At 45.0% G+C, this 26,739-nt stretch overlaps 1 protein-coding gene and 1 pseudogene across 2 annotated transcripts in view; one reads left to right on the top strand and one right to left on the bottom strand.

Moving 5' to 3' along the window:
• Positions 1-5,704, top strand: part of PRPF6 (pre-mRNA processing factor 6) — a 32,492-nt gene extending 26,788 nt beyond the window's left edge. The window contains exons 19-21 of the mRNA XM_077252965.1: positions 1,895-2,009; positions 2,179-2,305; positions 4,950-5,704. Coding sequence (XP_077109080.1) covers positions 1,895-2,009; positions 2,179-2,305; positions 4,950-5,102 — 395 coding nt within the window. The 3' untranslated portion in view covers positions 5,103-5,704. The remainder of the gene's footprint in view (positions 1-1,894; positions 2,010-2,178; positions 2,306-4,949) is intronic.
• A 12,323-nt stretch (positions 5,705-18,027) lies between these two features.
• Positions 18,028-22,474, bottom strand: LOC143765857 (ammonium transporter Rh type A pseudogene; annotated as a pseudogene). Its single transcript, XR_013213473.1, has one exon. The product of XR_013213473.1 is annotated as an ammonium transporter Rh type A pseudogene (transcript).
• Positions 22,475-26,739: the final 4,265 nt, after the last annotated feature.

Here is a 26,739-nt window from a genome sequence, read left to right as displayed (position 1 = left end):
AGTATAATACAGAATGTAACTCAGGATCAGTACAGGATAAGTAATGTAATGTATGTACACAGTGACTCCACCAGCAGAATAGTGAGTGCAGCTCTGGAGTATATAATATAGGATGTAACTCCGGGTGGGTATAGGGTAAGTATTGTAATGTATATACGCAGTGATTCCACCAGCCGAATAGTGAGTGCAGCTCTGGAGTATAATACAGGATGTAACTCAGGATCAGTACAGGATAAGTAATGTAATGTATGTACACAGTGACTGCACCAGCAGACTAGTGAGTGCAGCTCTGGGGTATAATACAGGATGTAACTCAGGATCAGTGCAGGATAAGTAATGTAATGTATGCACACAGTGACTCCACCAGCAGACTAGTGAGCGCAGCTCTGTTGTATAATACAGGATGTAACTCAGGATCAGTACAGGATAAGTAATGTAATGTATGTACACAGGGACTCCACCAGCAGAATAGTGAGTGCGCAGCTCTGGGGTATAATACAGGATGTAACTCAGGATCAGTACAGGATAAGTAATGTAATGTATGTACACAGTGACTCCACCAGCAGAATAGTGAGTGCAGCTCTGGAGTATAACACAGGATGTAACTCAGGATCAGTACAGGATAAGTAATGTAATGTATGTACACAGGGACTCCACCAGCAAAATAGTGAGTGCAGCTCTGGGGTATAATACAGGATGTAACTCAGGATCAGTACAGGATAAGTAATGTAATGTATGTACACAGGGACTCCGCCAGCAGAATAGTGAGTGCAGCTCTGGAGTATAATACAGGATGTAACTCAGGATCAGTGCAGGATAAGTAATGTAATGTATGTACACAGGGACTCCGCCAGCAGACTAGTGAGCGCAGCTCTGTTGCATAATACAGGATGTAACTCTGGATCAGTACAGGATAAGTAATGTAATGTATGTGCACAGTGACTCCACCAGCAGAATAGTGAGTGCAGCTCTGATGTATAATACATGATGTAGCTCACGATTAGTACAGGATAAGTAATGTAATGTATGCACACAGTGACTCCACCAGCAGGCTAGTGAGTGCAGCTCTGTTGTATAATACAGGATGTAACTCTGGATCAGTACAGGATAAGTAATGTATGTGCACAGTGACTCCACCAGCAGAATAGTGAGTGCAGCTCTGATGTATAATACATGATGTAGCTCACGATTAGTACAGGATAAGTAATGTAATGTATGTACACAGTGACTCAACCAGCAGAATAGTGAGTGCAGCTCTGGAGTATATAATACAGAATGTAACTCCGGGTGGGTATAGGGTAAGTAATGTAATGTATATACGCAGTGATTCCACCAGCAGAATAGTGAGTGCAGCTCTGGAGTATAATACAGGATGTAACTCGGGATCACTACAGGATAAGTAATATAATGTATGTACACAGTGACTACACCAGCAGAATAGTGAGTGCAGCTCTGGAGTACAATAGTGCATGTAACTCAGGATCTGTACTGTATTTATAAAATAAATCATGGAAACCCTATAGTAAGTAAAGAGTAACACATGTAATAAACATAGGCTACTTGTTAAAAAAAAAATTTTTTCTTTAAAAAAAGACATAAAAGCCATCCGACTGCGACAAGGTGTACCCAGTCAGGATAGTCCCTAACTCCAGTAACTGTATTTAGAAGCGGCTCAGCTTTGTGCTCACTTTGGATAATACTTACAATGTCCTACGCTCACTCAGTACAAACCCTTTATGGTGCATGGGACTCATCCACAGAACCTGTCCTGTAAATGTTTAGCATATACCTATAGTTTAGCGCTCGGTTCTCTCTTGCCTTAGGATCCAAGTTATGTTTGTTTTAGAATGTTTTTTTTTCTCCCTGAAATGTGAAGTTCTCTGTCCTCTCTCAGGTATCCTGTGGGCAGAAGCAATATTCTTAGAGGCCAGGCCTCAACGGAAAACCAAGAGTGTAGATGCCCTTAAGAAATGTGAACATGACCCGCATGTACTGCTGGCCGTTGCCAAGTAAGTGCCACCTAACTGTTAAATGCACGGTCTTTTAGGGGTCACACACAGCAGCAGTGGTTTTTCAGGATCCTTCCTCTTCGTACATCTACGGCTCTTGCCGGCACTTCTGAAAATCACTCGTGTTTCTTTGTTACTATTCATCTCTGTATCATCTTCTTACTTTCAGACTGTTCTGGAGTGAACGGAAAATTTCTAAGGCTCGGGACTGGTTCCACCGCACTGTGAAGATTGATTCTGATCTGGGTGATGCCTGGGCGACTTTCTACAAATTTGAGCTGCAGCATGGTACTGAGGTGGGTGTTTTGTTAAGGTTTCTTATTCACATTAATTCATAAGACTAACCTGTCATGTGTGAGTATGCCAAGTTCACTTAGGTGAATGGCTCTGTCGGAGTTCAGTTTTTTGGCGATTCCCCTGGAAACTGATGTAGAGCTCTGTATAAATGTGAACCTAGCATTAGTCAAACACCACTTTCTTGGGTCAAACAGGCCAAGTGATCCTAGTCTCATGATATATAGGCGACCTCTAAATGGCTTTGCCCCTCCTGCTTCTGAGCTGTATACCTTTCCTCTTTGTATGCCCTGGGCCACAATGGCATTCCAGATTGTAGGCTGTATGTAGCTTCAGGGCTGCATGTTGTGCACCTCTGCATTTTGGAGGGAACCTATTGGTACCTAAAAATATTTTTCACTGTCAATTCTGTAGAACTTCATATATCTTTGTAGAAATATCATAGCAAAAGTTATATGCATCCACTAGAAGTGAAGTTGTATAAAGGTACAGTATGTGGGCCTAGTACATCCAGCCAAGAGTCTGTGTCCCTACTGTGCCAGCCCAGCCTTGAACAAAATATCTTAGTTATGTAACACTTAAAGGGGGTTGTCTGTTTTTGTTTTTCTTTTCTTATAAAAGTCTGCAGTCACTTGATATGACTACAGACTTCTGAATCCTTTCAGCATGTGCCCCATAGGTATACATGCTTTCACGTGCCAACTAGACATGCTTGGCATTGCTCAATACTAGTGAATTGACTGAGGCAGCACGGCTAGTCGGAATGTGGCCGAACGTATTCAATATAGCAACAAAAAAATGAATACATCTTTATTAGATAAACTCATTAGTAACAACCAAAATAGCATCACAAAACTATACGAATAAAGAGAGGGGAAGCAAGAAAATTCCCTCAAAAAACAATAGGATATGAAGGAAAGATGGTCCCTACGATATCCCTGTAAAATCCTAAGGGTATGTCCACACGATGCGGAAAACACTGCGGATCCGCAGCAGTTTCCCATGAGTTTACAGTACAGTGTAAACCTATGGGAAACAAAAAACGCTGTACACATGCTGCAGAAAAAAACGCGCAGAAACGCAGCGGTTTACATTCCGCAGCATGTCACTACTTTCTGCGGATTCCGCAGCTGCTCCTATAGAAAACCGCAGTTGTAAAACTGCAGTGAAATCCACAGAAAAACCGCGGTAAATCCACAATAAATCTGCAGCAAAAACGCTGCGTTTTTGCCCTGCAGATTTATCCAATCCGCTGCGGAAAAAAACGCAGTGGACCACAATATGTGTGCACATAGCCTAAGGCTTAGTTGCCCTGTCCCTCCGCACCGTCCTATATATGATTGAAGACTTACCTCCTGATAAACCTGAAATCTCACAGGGAACACGTGTTGAGGCGGTAAGATGGATGTGTAAATGTGCTCCTTTTTATACTATGCAGGAACTTTTTTTATATGCTGTATGCTTTATGCATATAATTGTTATTCCCATAGCATTATCAATAGGCTAAGAGTTTATGAATTGCTGCTGTCTTTTATAGCCTTTAGGTGCCTTATTAGGGAATAATGGGGCTTAACCTATGTTGACCAGGAGTACCATTATGACATTTTAGGCTTCCAATCTCTGTGGCTGAGGTAGGGGCAACGAAGTATTGGTCTTAGAGCCTGTGCACACGTTGCAGATTTGTCACTTCTTTTCCTGTTCAGATTTGTCACAAAACCTGAGTGGTTTCCTGATGCCAGAAAAGTGAATGAGATTCCTGAAGTGTCATGCACACGTTGCTTATTTGTGACTTCCAGATTTAATGAGTGGGGAAAAATCTACACCAAAAACGCTGTTTTAAGGAGTGTTTCTACTGCCAAGAGATGCAGAAGTGCACACGAATGTATAGTTTGTATAGTTTTGCACATTTTGTTTTTTTAAATGGGTAATTTTTCTGTTATATTTTTGGATACACTCATGTCAATTGTCCTATTTTCTCCATGAATTTTTGTTTCAGACGTATACAAATTACATGCTTGTGGTCCTGTGATAGTCCGATCTCACCAGCAGTACTAAAGAATCCTGACAGTGTGCAATGCTCACGCTGTAGTGATTCAGAGCTCTGCTACGATATAGAGTGTCTGCAGCGTTTTATCAGAAGACCGGATATCTCTTTGAATGCATAAAGCAGAGGGTGTCTCTAGGGGGCTGTATAGAGACTCATATGCTTTCTTTACTGCCGTCCTCTTGCTCTGTGTATACAGCGCCTTTGCAGACCTATGTGGTTGCATACTAGGTGCAATCTGAGCTACTCTGCCCTACATGCTCATGCACATCATTGTGACCAGCTTTACTGTAGGACGGAGCTGCAGGGTTCACTATATTTGTAAATGAGGCTGACCACAGACCTCTTACCCCCAATTTGTGTTGAAGCTGACAGGTGCCCTTTAAGCATTGCTATCTAGAGAATGGATTCGATCGCTGTGCTGGACCCTGTGCTCTGTTTTTCAACAAAGATGTGAGCCCAGTTTGGCAATAGAAAAACAAGCACAGAGAGAACTTTCTAACCCGGCACGGGAACATCAAGTTCTCAAACAGGCTGAAAGAAATTGTGGTTATATTCCAGAAATGTATATATATTTATATTTTTTTTTCTTGTCATGTTAGGAGCAACAGGAGGATATCAGAAAACGATGCGAAAATGCCGAGCCGCGGCACGGAGAGCAGTGGTGCGGCGAATCCAAGGACATCAAGAACTGGCAGTTGAAATTAGGAGAAATTCTCACCTTAGCGGCTTCGAAAATAAGGAACACGTTCTGAGCTGCTGTCGTATGCTGTACATAACTCTGCCCACTAGAGGATGCTGCACTGAGCTTCTCAGACAGCCCCTTCTTACCCCCAGTATATTATTATTTTATATTGTGTTTTGTTTTTTCCTTTTTTTCTCCATCAGTTGTTTTAAGGCAATGTGAGTAATTCTTACTTCTATGAATAAGTCAGATTTCACTAAGACCAGTCAATAGGTTCTGGATTTTCTATGAAAATTCAGATTATGGGGTTCTCTTATGTGCACAGAAGTGGACACTGAACGTGGTTAACCCCGAAGTGTAGCAGCAATTTGTTTTAGCTCGCTTGTGTCCTAACTGTAATACTACTTATGGCCATTTGAGGGCGGCAGTGATCACTCTACTTTTCTGTAGATAGGCTTATTATAGGCTACTTTACATGGGTCATGTGATACAAAGTCGCTGCGATGTTTCAGCCCCGCTTTGTGCTGACCATGTTGATGTGGAAAATGTTACAAGTATTGTATATTTTATCACATCAGGATCCTCCTCTCCCACCGGGTATCTGTGTCTTGGCATCTAAGTGTGATTATATTGTGTAAAGTGGTGACTGTCAGTACAGATGTTTTTATGTAACTTGCCGTGTCTGTAGGTTATATTGTGACGGCGTTTCCAGAGGCTTTTCATAAATCTTCCTTCCAGGTAAGAACACGGATTAAAGCACGACTCCACCTAAAATGGATCTGCCTAGATAGACGGTAAGGGCTGTTTGGTGAATCAGTTACGGATCATACATCTGCCAGTGGCTTTTATTTATTTAGGGTTTTTTTTTAACAAATATATGCCATAAATTTATTGATACGGAGGGTGTTCCCACCTCCCCTTGGTCCCAGTTTACAAATATGACCCCTCCTGTATCCAAAATGGCTCTTTTGTAAATGTGGCACACAAACATTAATACACCCTCCACCCCACGCCCCACTGGACTTTAAGGTATGTTCACACATGGCATTTTTGCTGCGTATCTGGTGCATAATATATGCAGCGCTTTATATTACCAGCATAATGAGATTTCGGAAATCTCATGCACCATGGTGCATCTTTTTTCTGCTTTTTTTTTTTTTTTCTTTTTTAGCCCTACCAAGACAACATGTCAATTCTAGAGTTTTTGCAGCGCAGGTGAACGCTAGTAAAAAAAACGCAAATGAAAAAAGCAGCATGTGACTATATTCTGACAGTGTGATATCTCTGCTGTACCACCAGGTGGAGCAGTTTCCCCTCCGCCGGTGTCTGCCATGTTAGCTATGTGCCAGGCATGCAGCGCTGCTTGAGCGTCTCGCATGCTGCTATTGTGGCTTTACTTGTGAGCCCGGGGACAGCTGTATGTTACTGATCAGGGGAACACAGGGGGGGGACTCACAGGCTCTGGAATGTCTATAAATTTATATTCTGTCTCCATGTCACCCCCTTTCATTTCATTCCTGTCACAGCAGCTCTTCTATATATGGAGTATTGGAACTGGATTGTCAGCCTTGCGTAACTGCGTGTCTGGGTCATGCAAAGTGTTAACCCATTCACTCCAGGCAGTGACACGAACACCCATTGCTAGATACGTCTGCGTATGTTTTTTTTAGATGCGCAGATGAAAGAAAAGCGTAAATGTAGTATTCACCTGCAGTCCTAGGTAAAAGGTGGTAAAGCTAGCCAGCGCCACAAATGTAGCAGAGATTGTAATTTAATATAAGACGGTCCATTGTCGTGTATCTCCAAAATGCCCGCTTTGTCATACAGAGGACCCCACAATTATGGGGGCACTGTTCTGGTTCCATTGCTCTTTTTGCTACCCAAGGTTTGTGCACTGCACCGTAATAATGAAATATGTAACAGTATAGCAAAACTGATGGAGTACAGTTTTAAAGGGAATGAGTTAATCTTCAGGGTCTTGGTAATGGAACTGGTTTCACTGGTGAGAGGTGCAGACGCCTGTCTACAAATCGCTGCAGAAGTGTAGTGATGCATGGTGCTTTTAAGCCACGTTTTGCATTTGCTCTGGCTCAAGACAAGAATGTCTCTGATGTCTTTGTAATAATTCTTTGGGTTTATTTAAGGGGCTGATCAGATGTGTTAACCCTTTTACAATAGTTTAGCAGTCCCATGTAAAAATGCAGATGGAGAGGGCAATGCCACTTTACAAACTTGGCTCTGATACAGCTGTTTGGGTTCACTTCTGTGTGATTATTTCCACAAACAGCAAGGCAGTGGCGTATCTGTCACATGATGGACAATGGAACCCTGTTGTTTTCATGGTGTCTGTCATTTTACCATTAGTGGAGTAGTGGTATTTCTCAGTCTTTCTGGTGGAATCTGATGCAGAGGAGAGTTATCATACTTTGTGTTTTCCCACTCCCAATGTTTCTGATGGCAACAGAAGGGAAACCTTCAACCAAATAGCAAATGATAAACCCGCCTGCGACACTAAAGCTGATCTGCCCCATCGCCATCCACTGTCCTCTTGGTTGGCACCATCTCCTTGTGTAAGGATCTGGTCTCCGGGACGCACGTGTTTTCTCTCCCCCCTCTTATGGGATTTTTTTAATGGGAGATAAACCTATTGGTTGTCAGTGAGCAAATGTGGAAGATATGATGCAGGAGGGGAGGGAAGGAAGGAGGAAATGTAGAGAGAGGGAGAAGAGGTGATGAGGTCATAAACCTGCCTGAAATTTGAGAAAAACAAGCGGAAAAATAAAGGTCTATATATAGTCGGTGGGGGTCAGAGTGGGAGATGAAATGGGTCGGCAGTCTGGGACAACGTGTAGAAAGCTGGGTGATATGGATGAGTGGTTGGCACGACCAGTGTAGGATCACGATCAGATCTTATGAATGTTTGACACGAGTTGTTGTCATCCAGCTTTCCAACAATCCTGATTATTACACACTGTTACTGTATACAGCATTGCCGCTCAGAGCTGTGCCAAAGCTGGAGGAGTGAGCAGGGTCTAGTAACCTCGATTCATGCACCCTTAGAATCTTGTCCCATTGATTTAAAAGGCCAAGCACCTGCAAATATACAGACCCCTGTACACATTAGCTTAACATTGGCCGAACCCGACAATCGTCTGTCTGACTTCGTATGATTTCGGGCATGTTGATGAAGTCTTTTGCTCCAGTGGGACATAAGACACCACAACAGCTGCCTTTTGTATTTAAAACACATACATGCTCTGCCATAATGAATGTGTATGGTTTGCGGAGAAGGGCACGGGAGAGACCTGAACTGTATTTGTGTGTGGGCACCTTAAATGCACTGAAAACTTATCTAACCATAGGATAGTAGACAACTTACTCATCGATGGGGGTCCGACCTTTAAGACCAGTAACGTTTGGCAGAAAGGGGAATATTTTTTTTTATCCCAGTACAGAATGAAGTGGAAGGTCTGATGCTTGGTTGTCACTCCATTCATTCTCTATGGGACTGCTGGAAGAAGCTGAGTACAGAATGAATGGAGTGGAAGGTCTGATGCTTGGTTGTCACTCCATTCATTCTCTATGGGACTGCTGGAAGAAGCTGAGTGCAGCCACACGCGGAATGAATGGAGCGGAAGGTCTGATGCTTGGTTGTCACTCCATTCATTCTCTTTGGGACTGATGGAAGAAGCTGAGTGCAGCCACACGCGGAATGAATGGAGCGGAAGGTCTGATGCTTGGTTGTCACTCCATTCATTCTCTATGGGACTGCTGGAAGAAGCTGAGTGCAGCCACACGCGGAATGAATGGAGCGGAAAGGTCTGATGCTTGATTGTCACTCCATTCATTCTCTTTGGGACTGATGGAAGAAGCTGAGTGCAGCCACACGCGGAATGAATGGAGCGGAAGGTCTGATGCTTGGTTGTCACTCCATTCATTCTCTATGGGACTGCTGGAAGAAGCTGAGTGCAGCCACATTCGGAATGAATGGAGTGGAAGGTCTGATGCTTGGTTGTCACTCCATTCATTCTCTATGGGACTGCTGGAAGAAGCTGAGTGCGGAATGAATGGAGTGGAAGGTCTGATGCTTGGTTGTCACTCCATTCATTCTCTATGGGACTGCTGGAAGAAGCTGAGTGCAGCCACACGCGGAATGAATGGAGCGGAAGGTCTGATGCTTGGTTGTCACTCCATTCATTCTCTTTGGGACTGCTAGAAGAAGCTGAGTGCAGCCACACGCGGAATGAATGGAGCGGAAGGTCTGATGCTTGGTTGTCACTCCATTCATTCTCTATGGGACTGCTGGAAGAAGCTGAGTGCAGCCACATTCGGAATGAATGGAGTGGAAGGTCTGATGCTTGGTTGTCACTCCATTCATTCTCTATGGGACTGCTGGAAGAAGCTGAGTGCGGAATGAATGGAGTGGAAGGTCTGATGCTTGGTTGTCACTCCATTCATTTTCTATAGGACTGCTGGAAGAAGCTGAGTGCAGCCACGCGTGGAATGTCTGATGCTTGGTTGTCACTCCATGTATTCTCTATGGGACTGCTGGAAGAAGTGGAATGCAGCCACACGCGGAATGAATGGAGCGGAAGGTCTGATGTTTGGTTGTCACTCCATGCATTCTCTGGGACTGCTGGAAGAAGCTGAGTGCAGCCACACGTGGAATGAATGGAGCGGAAGGTTTGATGGTTGGTTGTCACTCCATTCATTCTCTATGGGACTACTGGAAGAAGCTGAGTGCAGCCACACGCGGAATAAATGGAGCGGAAGGTCTGATGCTTGGTTGTCACTCCATTCATTCTCTATGGGACTACTGGAAGAAGCTGAGTGCACTCACATGCGGAATGAATGGAGCGGAAGGTCTGATGCTTGGTTGTCACTCTATTCTATGGGACTGCTGGAAGAAGCTGAGTGCAGCCACACGCGGAATGAATGGGGCGGAAGGTCTGATGCTTGGTCGTCACTCCATTCATTCTCTATGGGACTACTGGAAGAAGCTGAGTGCACTCACATGCGGAATGAATGGAGCGGAAGGTCTGATGCCTGGTTGTCACTCTATTCTATGGGACTGCTGGAAGAAGAGTGCAGCCACACGTGGAATGAATGGAGCGGAACGTCTGATGCTTAGTTGTCACTCCATTCATTCTCTATGGGACTACTGGAAGAAGCTGAGTGCAGCCACACGCGGAATGAATGGAGCGGAAGGTCTGATGCTTGGTTGTCACTCCATTCTCTATGGGACTACTGGAAGAAGCGGAGTGCAGCCACACGCGGAATGAATGGAGCGGAAGGTCTGATGCTTGGTTGTCACTCCATTCTCTGTGGGACTGCTGGAAGAAGCTGAGTGCAGCCACACGCGGAATGAATGGAGCGGAAGGTCTGATGCTTGGTTGTCACTCCATTCATTCTCTATGGGACTGCTGGAAGAAGCTGAGTGCAGCCACACGCGGAATGAATGGAGCGGAATGTCTGATGCTAGGTTGTCACTCCATTCATTCTCTTTGGCGCTGCCAGAAGAAGCTGAGTGCAGCACTGGGCAACCCCACGCGGAAGGTCTGATTCTGGGCTGTCACTCCATTCTCTTTGGCACTGCCGGAAGAAGCTGAGTGCAGCGCTGGGAAGCCCCTCGTGGAATGAATAGAACGGTGGACTAATGGGGATAAAAATTCCCCATTCTGCTGATCAATGCGTGTCCAAGATGTCGGCTCCTACTGATCAATAAGTTATCTACCCACGGGATACATGAATTCAAGTTACTGTAAGTTACTGAATCGCCACCTTGTGTGACCATTCTCAGTATTTAGCTACTGCTGCATGATAACTAGAGTTGAGCAACTTTTCCTTTTTTTGGATCGAGTCAGGTTTCACGAAACCCGACTTTGTCAGAAGTCGGGTCGGGTGAAATCGGCCGATTATTGCAAAAAGTCGGGGGCCGACTGAAACATGAAACCCAATGCAAGTCAGTAGGGAAACAAAGTCGGCAGTGAGTGGAGGACAGGAAAACACCTACAGTGCCCATTTTAATGCCAAAAGCATCAATTCTTATTACTGAAGCTTGTCAATCTTAATTTACTGTATAATAATAGGCATTGAAAACTGGGGGTCATTTGGCTAAAGTTGTGGGGGGTAGGGCTGGCTCAAGATTTTCGTGGGCCAGGAAACGCGGAATACGTCACGGCGGTGGAGCAGGGAGAGGTAAGTATTTCAACTTTGCAAGTGCTGTGATCCAGAGCAAGCAGGGGGGCCCACTCGTTGGCACTGGCACAGGGCCCCTCATAGTATGGCGTTGTGTTTGACGGCGGGTGGCACCTCCCACCAGCAGAGACACTTTTGCATACTATGAGGGGCCCTGTGCCAGTGACGTCGCCAACGAGTATGCCCCCCCCCCCCACCTGATGAAGGAACCTGCACTTTCATCTGCACCTTCCTCTTTGTCCCCGTGTAAGGTGGTATAGTATGCGGGAAGGGGAACCTGACTTTCAGCAGGGTCAGATTCTGGCTGTGTAGAGTGCAAGGGGAATGTAGTGGTCTGGGTCAATGTACCAGCAGACTCATCTAGCAGTGGCTGGGCAATGGGCAGGATGAGGAGGAAACACAGATATAGGCCCAAATAATAAAGTGGGCTAAATGCAGTTCAAAATTGGTAACAGGACTAAACAGGCGGCATTGCTTTGTTCAGTGGAGGAAAACTGTAATGAGTGGCAGACACAGTTAGTAGGCCCAAATAATAAAATGGGCTAAATGTCTGCCAAAAAATTGTTCATAAATAAACAGGTGGCATAGCTAGGTACAGGGGTGGGCTCCTCTGCTGAGTAGCAGACTGTGGTAGTAGGCGCAAAGTATTAACTGGTCTAAATGGAGGGCAGGGCCCCTGTATATTTTAACTATCATCTATCATTTCAACAAATTTGTATTGGCAGTGCCATTGAAGGATTTAACAGCACAGACTACACAGTGGTGGAGCAGGGAGAGGTAAGTATTGCAAGTGGTAAAGCACTGTTCGAGCTGGGGGGGAACACTCTCTCGTGGGCGGCGGTACTGGCTCACGGCCCCTCATATTACGACGGTGTGTCTGACGTTGGTTGTGCACCACCATCGTCAGAGACACTTCATTGTACTATGAGGGACCCTGTGCCAGTGCCGTCGCCCAAGAGTGGGCCCACCCACCTGTCCAGGCAAACGGCACTCGCACGGATGCTTGCGCGCCAGGTGGTGACCACGGCCCTGTAGGGGGAGTCAGCCCATTTAGGGAGGTATAAAAATGGCCTATGGTGGACATTCAGCAGCTGCAAATGGAGGAATTGGAGAAGTCAGTAAGAGGAGGCCAAAAGCAAGACATTTTTCAGGCAAGCTACGTGTCAGCCGTGGAAGGTGGGGCCAAATAATTTGAAATCCATGATTGGTTCATTTTAATGAAGGTTAGATCATCAACATTTTGGGTAGCCAGACGTGTCCTTTTTTCGGTCAGTATTGAACCAGCAGCACTGAATACTGATCTGATTGCACACTAGCAGCTGGGCAAGCGAGCTCCTGTAATGCATATTCTGCCAATTCAGGCCAGGTGTCTATTTTAAATGCCCAGTAATCAAAGGGGAATGACGTGTGAGGGAGAACATTGATAAGGGAGGAAAAGTAGTTCGTAACCATACTGGACAAATGCAGTCTCCTGTCACTTTGAATCGATGCAGCAGTACCTGTCGTGTCTGCGGTCATTGCGAAATCACTCCACAACCTGGTCAGAAAACCCCTCTGTCCAACGCCACTTCTGATTTGTGCACCTCTAACACCTCTGCCATGTTGCCCCCTACGGCTTGTGTGAGAACCATCACCTTTGCTGTGTGCTGGAAATGCCTGAACCAAACGGTCTACAAGAGTTGCTTGTTTGGTAGCCAATATTTGCTCAAGGTTTTCATGTGGCATGATATTTTGTCATTTTCCTTTATATCGTGGATCCAGGAGGCAGGCCAACCAGTAATCGTCATCGGTCATCATTTTGATAATGCAGGGGTCCCTTTTTAGGATACGCAAGGCATACTCAGCCATGTGGGCCAATGTTCCAGGTGTCAATTCACTGCTTGTGTTGGGTTGAGGAGCACTTTCTTGCAAATCAACATCACTTGTGTCCCGCAAAAACCCTGTGCCTGACTTTGCAACGCCAGTTTCTATTGCCCCCTGAGAAGCATCCTCCTCCCATAAATATTCATCCCCATCATCATCATCATCCTCCTCTTCGTCCGCCACCTCGTCCAGGAGAGTTCCCTGAGCAGACAATGGCTGACTGTCATCAAGGCTTCCCTCCTCCTCGGCTGCGGACGCCTGCTCCTTAATGTGCGTCAAACTTTGCATCAGCAGACACATTAGGGGGATGCTCATGCTTATGATGGCTTCGTCTGCACTTACCAGCCGTGTGCATTCCTCAAAACACTGAAGGACTTGACAGAGGTCTTGTAGCTTCGACCACTGCACACCAGACAACTCCATGTCTGCCATCCAAGTGCCTGCCCGTGTATGTGTATCCTCCCACAAATTAATTACAGCATGCCTCTGTTCGCACAGCCTCTGAACCATGTGCAGTGTGGAGTTCCACCTTGTTGCAACGTCAATTATTAGGCGATGCTGGGGAAGATTCAGCGATCGCTGATGGTTCAGCATACGGCTGGAGTGTACGGGCGACCGGCGGATGTGCGAGCAAAGTCTTCGCACCTTCAGGAGTAGGGCTGGTAACCCCGGATAATTTTTGAGGAAGCACTGCACCACCAGGTTCAAGGTGTGAGCCAGGTAAGGTATGTGTTTCAGTTCTGAAAGGGCTATGGCAGCCATATAATTCCTTCCGTTATCACTGACTACCTTGCCTGCCTCAAGATGTACACTGCCCAGCCATGACTGAGTTTGTTGCTGCAAGTACTCTGCCAGTACTTCTGCGGTGTGTCTGTTGTCGCCCAAACACCTCATTTGTAACAGCCTGCTGGCGCTTACCAATAGCTGTTCGATAATGGGACACCTCGTGTGCAACACTGGCAGCTGCGGATGGAGTGGTCATGCGACCGCGCTCTGTGGACGAGCTTTTGCTTGTGGAGGAGGAAGAGGGGTGGCGAACGCCTACAGCCAACTGTTTCCTAGACCGTGGGCTAGGCAGAACTGTCCCACTATTGCTGTCCCCTGTGAACCCTGCATCCACCACATTAACCCAGTGCGCCGTGATGGACACGTAACGTCCCTGGCCATGCCTACTGGTCCATGCATCTGTTGTGAGGTGCACCTTTCCACTGACTGATTGCCTCAGTGCATGGACAATGCGGTCTTTGACATGCTGGTGGAGGGCTGGGATGGCTTTTCTCACAAAGAAGTGCCGACTGGGTAGGTCATAGCGTGGTACTGCGTAGGCCATCAGGTCTTTAAAAGCTTCGCTTTGAACCAACCGGTAGGGCATCATCTCTAACGAGATTAGTATAGCAATGTGGGCGTTCAAACCCTGTGTACGCGGATGAGAGGATGAGTACTTTCTTTTCCTAACGAGAGTCTCTTGTAGGGTGAGCTGGACTGGAGAGCTGCATATGGTGGAACTAGCGGTGTTGGTTGTGGTGGACATGGCGGATTGAGAGAGGGTTGGTGATGGTATTCTTGATGTTGGCCTACATACAGTGTTTCCTACCAATAACCTTGTGATTCGCTGACTGCTTTGGCCTTGCGACGATACCTCCACATTTGCTGCTGGTGGTGTCCTAACCAGTGGGCTTACAGTGAGGGAAGCAATGTGGCGTTGCTGACTACCTTCATTCTGAGCAGGTGCACCAACGGTAAGGGACGTTTGGTAGTTAGTCCAGGCTTGCAAGTGCTTGCTGGTTAAATGTCTAAGCATGCACGTTGTATTTAAATTTTGAAGATTCTTCCCTCTGCTAAAGGTCTTTGAGCATTTCTTACAGATAACTTTGCACTGATCATTCGGATCTTGGTTAAAAAATTGCCACACTACACTCTTCCTACTATGGAATACGTTTTCAGGCATTGCACGCTGTGCTACTTTCACCAGATGGCCACGCTGTCCTGAAACTGTTTTTGTTTTTGACACACGTTTTTGGCCTGATACGGGCCTGCCAGATGACAGCTGTTGCGATGTAGATGGCTGCTGCGGATCATCCTCCTCCGCTTCTGAGCTACTGGCAGCGGCACCCTCTTCCCCCAATGGCTGCCAATCTGGGTCAACAACTGGGTCATCTATCACCGCCTCTTCAATGTCATGTGCACCTTCCTCTGTGTCACCGTGTAAGGTGCTATAGCGTTCGGGACGGGGCACCATAGTCTCATCAAGGTCAGATTCTGGCTCAGTACACTGCGAGGGCAATGTAGTGATTTGAGTCAATGGAACAGCATAATAATCTAGCTGTGGCTGTGTATCAGTGCACTCCATGTCCGATTCATCTTGTAATGGGCAGTTAACAATTTCCCTTTCTAACCCAGGCACGGTATGTGTAAAGAGCTCCATGGAGTAACCTGTAGTGTCGCCTGACGCATCCTTCACTTTTGGTTTGGGTGAAGGACACAAGGAAACGTCTTGTTCCTGACTGGGAGCATCCACTGACGACTCGCTGCTTTTATATTTGGAACTTTCTGAAGAGGAGGCGAAAGAGCTAGAGGCTGAGTCAGCAAGGAAAGCCAAAACTTTTTCCTGCTGCTCCGGCTTTAAAAGCTGTTTTCCTACTCCCAGATAAGGGAGCCTTCAATGCTTTGTGTAGCCAGACTATGACTCTGGCTCAACACCTCCAGCCTTAGGTGCTATTGTGCTTTTCCCACTACCACCAGATGCACCACCACCACCACCACCATCAGTACCAGCTGGCAATGACCGCCCACGGGCTTTTCCACCAGACTTCCTCATTTTTTGGAAAATCTAACCAAAATAACAACCGTTATATGGTACTGTAAAACAAGGTAGAAGGTGTATATAAACTTGTTGAGAATTAAAATCTCCCTTTTTTGGGGGGAGACTGATCCAAAACTCAGGCCCTGTGCATAAAACAACACAATGTAAGTGGCAGAAAGTGGCTGGCTGATATACGACAAACTAACAGGACAGAAGTATATCCACTTTGTGAGAATTTGAATCTCACTTTTTTTTGGGGGGGACTGAACCAAAACTCAGGCCCAGTGTATATAACAACACAATGTAAGTGGCAGAAAGTGGCTGGCTGATATACGACAAACTAACAGGACAGAAGTATATCCACTGTGAGAATTTGAATCTCACTTTTTTTGGGGGGGAGACTGAACCAAAACTCAGGCCCAGTGTATAAAACAACTCAATGTAAGTGGCAGAAAGTGGCTGGAAGATATATGAAAAAATACAAGGACTGTAGTACAATTTCAATCTCCCTACAATGATCTCGGGACAAGTATGGCAGCAATAAAAAGGACTGCTGCACACAAAAGTGTGGACAAATAAACAAGATAACTGCAGAAAAGAGCAACAGGATTTTTGCTTTTAAAAAAGCAGTTGGTTTGCACAGCAGCATGCAAAGAGCAATGCAGCTATCAGGGAGCCTTATAAGGCAGCCTAATAAGCTACAGAGCTGATGTACGAAAATATAGCCTCCATTATCCCTGCAAAAAAAAGGTGGTGTTGGACAGTGAAAATCGCTACAGCACAAGCAGTTTGGGGGTCAATCTTCCCTCCCTAACTATGTCCCTTCTTCTGATGAAGCTGCAGCAACCTCTCCCTATGTTAAGATCGGCAGAAGTAAGATGGTGGTCGGCGTGCACGCCCCTTTATAGCCCCTGTGACACCGCAGAAAGCAAGCCAATCACTGTCATGCCCTTCTCTAAGATGGTGTGGACCGAGACCTATGTCATCACGCTGCCCACACTCTGCGTCCTCCTTCATTGGCTGAAAAATTGCGCTGAAAGCGTCATACGAAACGCGACTTTGGCGCGCAGATCGCCGACCTTATGGCCGATCCGACACTAGGATCGGGTCGGGTTTCATGAAACCCGACTTTGCCGAAAGTCGGCGATTTTTGAATTTGTCCGATCCGTTTCGCTCAACCCTAATGATAACCAATATGCCTGGCGTTATTCCCATGGTTTATCATCCCTGCAAGGCTAACCTGGCTTCTTATGTAGCAATGATTGGATGTAAGATTGCGAGCAGGGCCCTCACTCCTAATGTAACTAAACTGTCCTACCTTGTATTGAATTTGTCTGCATGTTTCCGCTTTAATTGTAAAGCGCTGCGGAATATGTTGGCGCTATATAAATATTATTATACTTTGACCATTTAGGATGCTAGGTGACTACTCTAGTGGGACCTGTACTAGTCATGGAGGCCATGTTGGTCATTACGTTAGATTCCCATAAACCATTATAAGAAACTCCCTTCACTTTTGGTCCCATGAAACAAGATGCAATGCCGCACCATTCCCGCCCTGTGTGCCCCCATATATATGTACTATCCCCGTGTGAGCTCAGCTGACGTGACCCGCTAATTTGACACTTGGCCACTTTCTCTGTCGTCTGTTTGTATTAAAGCAATAACCGCATTATCTCTGGCATCATAAAGCTGCAGGACTGAAGTAGATATGTTTAGATAACCAGCTTGCCACAGGTTAATCTGTAACCAAAGCGGAGCGTGGAAAATAACCAGAGTGGTCTACGTTGTGAAAGTGGCCATGAAGCCATTACTCTGCCCAGGCAGCTCTCCACAGACCCCGAATGGCATATAGTCTGACAGTGCCATGACCCTGATTCTCTAACGAGGTGATGAACCGTTCAGGGACAGTGGAAAGCTGGGGGGCTCCCCCTATTGTTCACGTGAGTGCGGATTGGGACTGACTTTTCCAGGCGGGTCATGCAGATATACACAAAGCATTGTGTTAGATCAAATACATGGAAATTTATAATATCTCTTCCAAAAGTGAATGTGCGGAAAGTGGGAATGTTTCTGTGGTGACTATAATGGACTTATGTCTGGAGGAGATGAAAGACGAGAAGAGTTATCATAGGGTCAGAGCTAAAATGTAAGCATCACCTATATTATTACAACAGATTACAATAGTGTCACATAATAACAGATATAACATTACACTAGTCACATCATATAACAGATTACACTACTGTCACTTTGTATAATAGATGCTTACAAGAAGTACCATATATATCAGAATACATGTGCATATTTGCCTGGTATTATAGAATATATTGGAGACCCCTAACATAAGGAGAAGACGCTTAGATTTCCATGACGCAGGGACGTGTCCCACAAAGCCAGTCACTGGGGCTAGGTCTTATTATGGAGGTACGACATTGGGCTACATATCCATCACTGGTATGGGAATACTGACTATTATAGGGCCACTACAGAATCAGATCGCCTTTTCTCTATAGGGGCACTGTACAAAGCCATGGTTTGGCGGTGTGCTTTGGCTGGCACTTTGCAGAGACCTTGACCATTCTTTTATGGGGGACACTTCAGATGGGATGACTGTCCGTTCTGAGTCTTATGGGGGCATTGTAGCAATCTCTGTTACACTTGTTGCAAGTCTAATTGGGGACACTGGCTGTCACTATTGTAGGGGCTCTCTCCTGGATGGTATGAGTATCGGGGGCACTGTGGCTATTCCCGTTACTGAGGAATGATTAGCACATGCTTTGTGTGGGGAAAATATGATTTGACAACTATGCGTGCGTCCTAAAATATAAAAGATAGATTATGTAATATAGTATAGATCATGTAATACATGGTTTCCTAAGATATTAAAGGGCCCCTGTCGGCGTAGAATGACTGTTGAAACCAAGCACAGGCACTCAGTGCAAACCCTTTAACCCTTTACTATGCACGAAAAAGTAAACAAAATGACAATTCTATAGGTGACATGTATATGATTAGTGTCTCTATGGAACACTGTGGAATACACTTCGACTTACAAATGTCTCCTAGTTACAAAAGTAAGATGTTAAAAAGCCCCAAAACAATACTGACGTAATCGCTCACCTCTCCGGCTGCATGCTGTCTGGCCGTCTTCCTTCTATCATTGCATTCATCCTCACTATAGGCCTGGACTTCCAGCCATGTCCTGACCTTGGAGGTCCCTGTGTGATTTGTAAGGTCGTGATGTGAAGACGTGCTCTGTGACTTTGACATTCAGTGATCTCTGAGGCTTCGACACGGCCAGATGTCCTGGCCTATACTGGAGAGGTTGGATAGATGAGGACTGGACGGCGGGCAACGCAGCGGCTGGAGAAGGCAGCAATGATTTTTTTTTTTTCTGGCAGCCCTGTTTCAACTTGCATACAAACTCAGGTTGGAACAAACCTACAGAACCTACCTAGTTCATAACCCAGGGACTGCCTGTATGTTGTCCTTATATTGTGAGCGGTAAATAACATGACACATTTCATACACTCAAATCTGCACTACTTATGAATCCTCAAAGATTGCACAGTGCACGCTGTGAGGATTGTCTGGTGCCAGCGGCAAGGCCTGGTGGTCATTTGACTGCAAATATGCTATATGCATACTCCCAGCCACGTTCCCACTAGACATGAAGGTCTTGCGCAATTCACTAGTATTAATGAAGCAGCGTATATCTAGTCGGAATATGGCTGGGAGCATGCATGTTGCAGACTTGCAGTCAGATGACTGTCTGGCAATCCTGACAGCGAGCACTATGCGCTGTGAGGATTCACAACTCTGCAGTCACACAGAGTGACTGCAAACTTTTGTGCCAAACCTGGACAATCCCTTTAATCTTAAATTCTTGCTACATGCTACTTTAAAGTTACAACATTTCTCCCACACACAAAAAAAGTCATTTCAGAAGCTGAGATCTATGATGCTATATGCTGGGACCTTAGAGCATTAATACAGTGGGAATATCATCAACAGAGGTCAATTTGTGAGGGTCCACGAAATCAACAGCATCGATCTGAGCTGGACCAGGAAGCTGATATTCAAGATGCTCCAAGGATTCTATAAAAGCTACAATAATGAATAATGATGAGTGAAAGTGCTCACTACTGGAGTTTGCTTTAGGTGCTCGAATATGCACCAAGTATTGCGGCGTTTCAAGTTACATGCTCGAGTCACAGCCCTGCATGTTTCGCTACTGATAGCCAAAAAAAACATGCGGAGGTTGCCTGCCATACACGGGCTATCCCTGAATGTTTTGTGGCTGTTTAGCAGACGAGCAATATGCGGGGCGCAGGACTCCAAGTACCCGAGCATCCAAAGCAAACTCGAATAGCGAGAACTTTCGCTCGTTACTAATAATGAGATATTCAGGTTCATATTTATTAACTATAAAGGGGTGAATTATTTCAGGGTCCAGCAGGATCAACATCGGTATTATACATGCTTAAGTGGTATCAGCATGTGCTTCTGGAGTTCATCCATTGAAATCCACTTGTTTCCTGTGTCTTCAGGGATTTGGAAATACAATTGGTCATCAAAAAAGTCATCCTTAGAGGGGTGAACAAAACAAGGCATTTTCATCAATAATCCGGTTATATAACCACCAAATAGTGATACTCCAAATGTTACTCCTAGGGCTGCAGCCTGCTGCAGAGCCTGACTTTGTGCGGTCCAGGTCTCCCCGCCTCTGAAAACCCCCAAGATAGGATGTTGACCCTCCTGACTACTGCTGAACAGGTTCTCATGTAGACTTAACCCATAATTATCAACAGGTCCCAGCAATATGACCACGATACTTCCGACAGTGCCTATAATACCAGGCAGGCCATGTAGATTATGGATTCCACATTGGTCTTGAACCTTCATCTTCTTGGCCAAGAAAGGAGTTAAGTATTGAAAGCCAAGGGAGCAGGCTAAGGAGGCCAAGCACCCAATGCTAAATGCCCCTCCAGGGCTTATTAGGTCTGCTGAAATCCCGACAGCTACTCCTCCAGCCAGGGAGGCATTTTGAAGATGTACTAGGCTTATCCTGCCGCGTTTGTCCATCAGGCTGGACATGGCAAAGGTAGTAATTGTGCCAGAACTTAATGCCAGGAAAGTATTCACAATGGCCCTATGTTGAGCTTCTTTAGTCTTAGCCAAAACAGAATTGAAGCTTGGCCAGAAGATCCACAGAAAGATGGTCCCTAGGAGGGACAATAGATCAGAGGTTGAGGTTGTGGTCTCTTTGACGTGTCCTCTTCGTAAAGATGATTGGTACAGAATTTGGGATACTCCCAAGCCAAAATAACATGAGAAGATATGGATGGCCACTGTGCCTCCTACATCGATAATATGGAAATATTTATTGACCAGCCAGTCATTGACCACAAAGAGCGGGATTTCCATGGCTGTAAGTAGAAGCAACTGGACAGGACTGGTCCTTCCCAAAACAGCCCCAGCTGAGATAAGAGCCGTGACAGCCGCAAACTCTGCCTCAAGAACATTATTCAGCCTTAGGAGGATCACCCCATGTCTGAAATGGTAGAAGACGCCTTGAACAACCATGGACCACTGAATGGCAAAATTGGCAATCAAAAAGTTGAAGGCAATCCCACCAAAGCCATAAAGTTTTAGAAAGGACAGCATGAGACCTAGCCCAGCGAATAACATGACATGGACATCCTTAAAGAGAGGGAAGATTGTGTCCAGGTCGTCATCTCCTGCTGTTGTAGTCGCATTGGAAGTATTAAAATGGCTGGAAGGGTCTTCGAAGCTGAAAAACAGGATGAAGACGACTATGAAGACTCCTTGGACAAGAATCAGGAGGACTGGGAGCTGGCATCGTAGACTTGGCAAGAAGGCAATGGACATTCTGCATACGACAGATCTTTACGTGCTCCTCTCACATCAGCAACTTGTTGTAGGTTTAATTCTTGTGCCTAACAACAGCCCAAAGGTTTTTCTCGCTCACTGGCTGCTTGATCCATCCAATAGCAGAGCTGTAATTTTGAGTGCGGTGACCTTTGTGCAGTAGTAATATACATTGCTTAAATATTACCTTTTATTAGCATGTTACAGGCTGTGTTTACATCCAAACCTTGGCATTGAATGCACTGCTGAGCAGCGGAGCTCCAGGCTGTAGCCAGGCATTGCTTCACCGTGAACACACTCGAGAGCCAAGTAATCAGATTAGGATTGGATCCATCTCTGGCTCACGGCACTGTGTATTAGATACTTTATCAGAGCTCTTAAAGGGGTTGTACCGAATTAGAAAACCAAAGCTACTTTCTTCTTTAAAAAAAAAATCACACCTGTACATAGGTTGCATTTGGTATCACAACTCAACTCAAGTGGAGCTGAGCTGCAATTCCAGTCACTACCTGAGAAAAGGTATGGCGCTGTTTTTGGAAGAAAGCATCCATGATTTTCTAATCCTGTTTAGGTCATTTAATGGGAACCTGTCACCTGAATTTGGCGGGACCAGCTTTGGGTCATATGGGCGGGGTTTTCAGGTGTTTGATTCACCCTTTCCTTACCCGCTGGCTGCATGCTGGCCGCAATATTGGATTGAAGTTCATTCTCTGTTCTCCGGAGTATACGCCTGCGCAAGGCAATATCGCCTTGCGCTGGCGTGTACTCCTTAGGTTACAATGTGGTGGTCTGCATTGAATAGGATGCTGAGAATATTGAGGTATGAATTGATGCTCTGATGTGTAGACATAGAATGCATTGGGTTTCTACATTTCCATACCACATTTTTCAGGTCAGATCATATGATAGGCGTTCTATAGGAGCATTCTGTGAGCGCTGGAGTTCTTTAATAAATTCAATGTTGATATGGGCGAAAAAAAACCAAAACAGGTTTGTTATTTCTAACTATTTGCATTGTCTGTTCTTTGCGGAATGCAGAATTTCCTGTTTGGCTGCTTCTCGTAATGGGTGCTGCCGCCTTTTCTCTTCCAATGTTTGGGCCACATAACTAAATCTTGTGGGCTTCCATACATAGACTAAATGAGACATGCCATATTGTTTCCATAGAGCCACCTACCTGGTTTATTATTATACCTGCCAAAAGAGGGAGCAGAATCTCAAAAATGGAGCAGATAACCTGTTTCATGGTATGGCTACTGCCCTAAATGGCCTGGTTTTTCTAAACGTTTAGTAAAGCATGCTGAGTCCAGAATGTTTAAAGTTAAATGTATATATAACATTGCCATGAAAATACAGAATTTGGGTAAGTTCACACAGGACTTTTTTGCTGCGTTTTTTAATGCTAATTTTCAGCTGCTTATAGGTGCGTTTTTGGTGCGTATTTTTGGTGCGTTTTTTTTCCTCTTTTTCCATGCTAATGTCCTTGGATTTTCAGCAGCAAAAACGCAGCAAATAATGATACCTGCTTTTTTGCTGTGTTTTTGCTGCGTTTTTTTCAACACCCATTCAAGTCAATGGGTGAAAAAACGCAGCAAAAACGCTGAAAGAAGTGACATGCTCTATGTAAAAAAAAACGCAGCAAAGCACAAAATACTGATCAAACAAAAAACCAATGTGTGTGCATGAGATTTCTGAAATCTCATAGGCTTTGCTGGTACTGTAAAAAGCAGCTGAAAATTAGCATTAAAAAACGCAGCAAAAAATACGCAGCAGAAAAGTCCTGTGTGAACTTACCCTTAAACGTTTTTTGTTTTTTTTTCAATTTAAGGTTTTCTCAATGTTTTAACAAAATGTGACATTTTTTAACCCCTTAATGAGAATTCCATCCAGTCATGGGCATACAGCATGGGGGTCTTGAAACATAGGTACAGCCGGTGGCATAACTTGAAGCTCGTGGACCCAATGCAAAAGCTACCAGAGGGCCCCTAAATATCACCGTCTTCCATAGCATTGATCTTTTAACCCCTTCATGACATCCGTTGTATATGTACAGCGCATGTCAGAAGCGGCTGCATGGAGTAGGCTCATGCAATGAGTCCCCGCCCCATATCAGGCAGGTGATGGCTGTTTATTGCAGCCAGGACCTGCCCCTAACAATCGCGGGTGGAGCGGTGTTCCGCACGTGCTTGTTAACTTGTTAAATGCCGTTGTCAATCTCTGACAGTGGCATTTAATACGCACTGACATGCCCTCGTGTCTTTAACTCTGCCCATCGGCGCGCCCGTGACGTGATGGGTTGTCTTGACAGCTGGGGATCAGCTAAAGAAATCCTTTGAAATCCTGCCTGTGACCCATCTTCAAAGGAGACTGTGATTTCTGCTATATGCTGTATATAGCACAAGCGAACAGACGACCGCATCTTCAAGTCCCCTAAAGGGGCTAACTAGTACAGTAAAAAGTAGAAAAAAAAAGTTTAAAAAAAATAAAAAGTTCAAATCACCCTCCTCCCCACCCCCATTTAAAATAAAGATATAAAATTAAAAGAATTATAAAATACATATATGTGGTATCGCCGCTTTCAGAAAAGTCCGATCTATCAAAATATAAAAACAATGAACCCAACTGGTAAACACCGTAAAAAAAAATGAAAGAACGCCAAAAATTATGTTTTTTTGGTCACTGCAATTCTATTAAAAAAAATGTGATAAGCGATCAAAAAGTCACTTCTATCCCAAAATGGTACTAATAACACAGCTCCATTGGCCGAAAATGGCGACGCAACCCCCAATTATTTTTTGCAAAGTTCTGATTTTTTTTTCACCTCTAAAATAATGAAAAAACTGGACATGTTTGATATCACCGTAATCGTATTGATGAGGAAAATCATAACCTCCAAGGCCCAGGTGTGATTGCAACCCCTGCACTCATTGTAGTTACGCTCCTGGGTGCAGCCACAGAAGGGTATAGTTTCCAATTATAGACTGGATGAGGAACAAGTATAGCAGCATGTACACAGAAATTGTACCCCTACTCAAGTCCCTAAGTATGCTCACGCACTATGATACAACTTCCAGGTCCCCCACACAGTATGATGCTTCCCAAAATCTCCCTCCTACACACAAAATGGCACCCCTTCAGTGAATATGATTGGACAACTTCTTCTCATACCCCACGCTTGGCCCCGATAACATAATAAAGCTTATACTCGCCTCCCGTGCCAGCGCTGTTCCCACCATGTCGGCAGTCACTTTCCCCGGGGCTCTCCTGCAGTTGTGACACGTGATGCCTGGGCCCAATCACTGCTGGCTTTATTATCCCTGCCTTTTGACAAATCGAACGTGAAGAGGAAACCAGGGAACAGCTGCAGCCTGGACTTCCTCTTCATGTTCGATTTTGAGACAATGACGCCAGCGCTGATTGGGAACCTTGGGAATGGCGCTGGAACGGGAGGTGAGTGTAGGCTTTAATGTTATTGGGGCAAAATATTTTGATCAAAAAGGGGTTGTCCTAGTAGTGGACCCCCCTTTAATACACGTTTTTCTTTGCTACTTCTACTAACATTGATTTACAAATCTTTTCATAATTTGTCCCTTCCATATGTCTCCGCACTAATCTGATATTTTCCTACACGTACTCTCCATTCTTCCCAAGACCACCTTCTCTTCTCAGCAATTGTACATTCCTTACCCAGTTGCCTTCAAGAATTCTCCCGAGCTTCGCTCATCCTCTGGAATTCTGTGCCCCAAACACAGTATTATGCCTCGACAGTCCCAACATACACACACATTATGGGGCCTCAAATGGTCTGCCAACATAAGTGCTCACTGAGAAAAAAAAACCCTCAAAACCCTTTTTCTCACCTATGCCTTCACATCTGAGCGTGAAATGAAGCTCTGTGGGCAGGCCCGATGTAGTGTTGGCGTTGCACCTGATGAGCTGATGGCTTCCGGCTTTAAATGTATCTACGACCACAAAAGGGCCCCTGTGCAAAAGCAATATATGGGTCCTCTGCAGTCCAAGCTCATTATAATTCACATTTCTACCTGCTTTATAGATGGTAGAGGACCCCCCAACTCTCAGACCCCTGTGTGGCTGCACAGGTTACACCAATGGTATGTCCACCCCTGTCCTCATCCTGAGGATATCGTTGACACCAAAATACCGTGGCGGGGAACAGTGGCGTTCAGCCTTGTGCCACCAGCTCAAGTGTGCCTCTATTAGGGTACCACCACTGCATCCAGTCAAATTTATGATATCCATAATCTTAGAACATCTTGGCTGAAAGCTAAATAGTTGCTTTAATCTGGTCTGAAAAGTAAAGTTCCAAAATTTTTGTTCACATGTTTACACACATTTTCATCCTTTATAAGCTCGTATTTTCTTCTGATGTTATAACCAAGGTCATAACAAGTCAGATATAGGTAGTTGGGTGAGCAGCAAGAATGACCTCATTGTAAGATCAGGTGCCCCCGGGAGCAGTGCAGGATGTGGGGGAAGGGGATTTTACCCTTATTCCCTCTCTATTGTGCATTTCATCAACAGGAAGGTAAATGATATTCAGCTCTAGGCACCTGTTAGGCCAACAGGCTGCACCTGGTGAGGAGGACGAGTGTTGCTCTTTTTATCCCTCAGGAACGAGTTCTTGGAGGCAACGTGCCAGATGAAACACAAATAAATGACGTCAAGTACAATAAATAAGACCGAAGATGGAGAAGATCGCAAGATCTAAGACTAAAATTCAACTTATGGGTCGTGTCACATAATAATGAGGTGGAAAACTGGGATGATCCCTCAGAACAAAAAATAAATTGCCTATTTGAAAACTTTGTAAATGCATTGATAGTGATTTTCATTTACAGAGATTATCTTCATGAAACAACCCCATTATTAATGGTGATACGTGCGGTATTATTTTTTCTTCTGTCTATAGGGCAGATGGATAGGGTTA

Source organism: Ranitomeya variabilis, chromosome 4, assembly GCF_051348905.1.
Source record: "Ranitomeya variabilis isolate aRanVar5 chromosome 4, aRanVar5.hap1, whole genome shotgun sequence".
Lineage (NCBI taxonomy): Eukaryota > Metazoa > Chordata > Amphibia > Anura > Dendrobatidae > Ranitomeya > Ranitomeya variabilis.
This window is presented reverse-complemented; position numbering and strand designations above follow the sequence as displayed.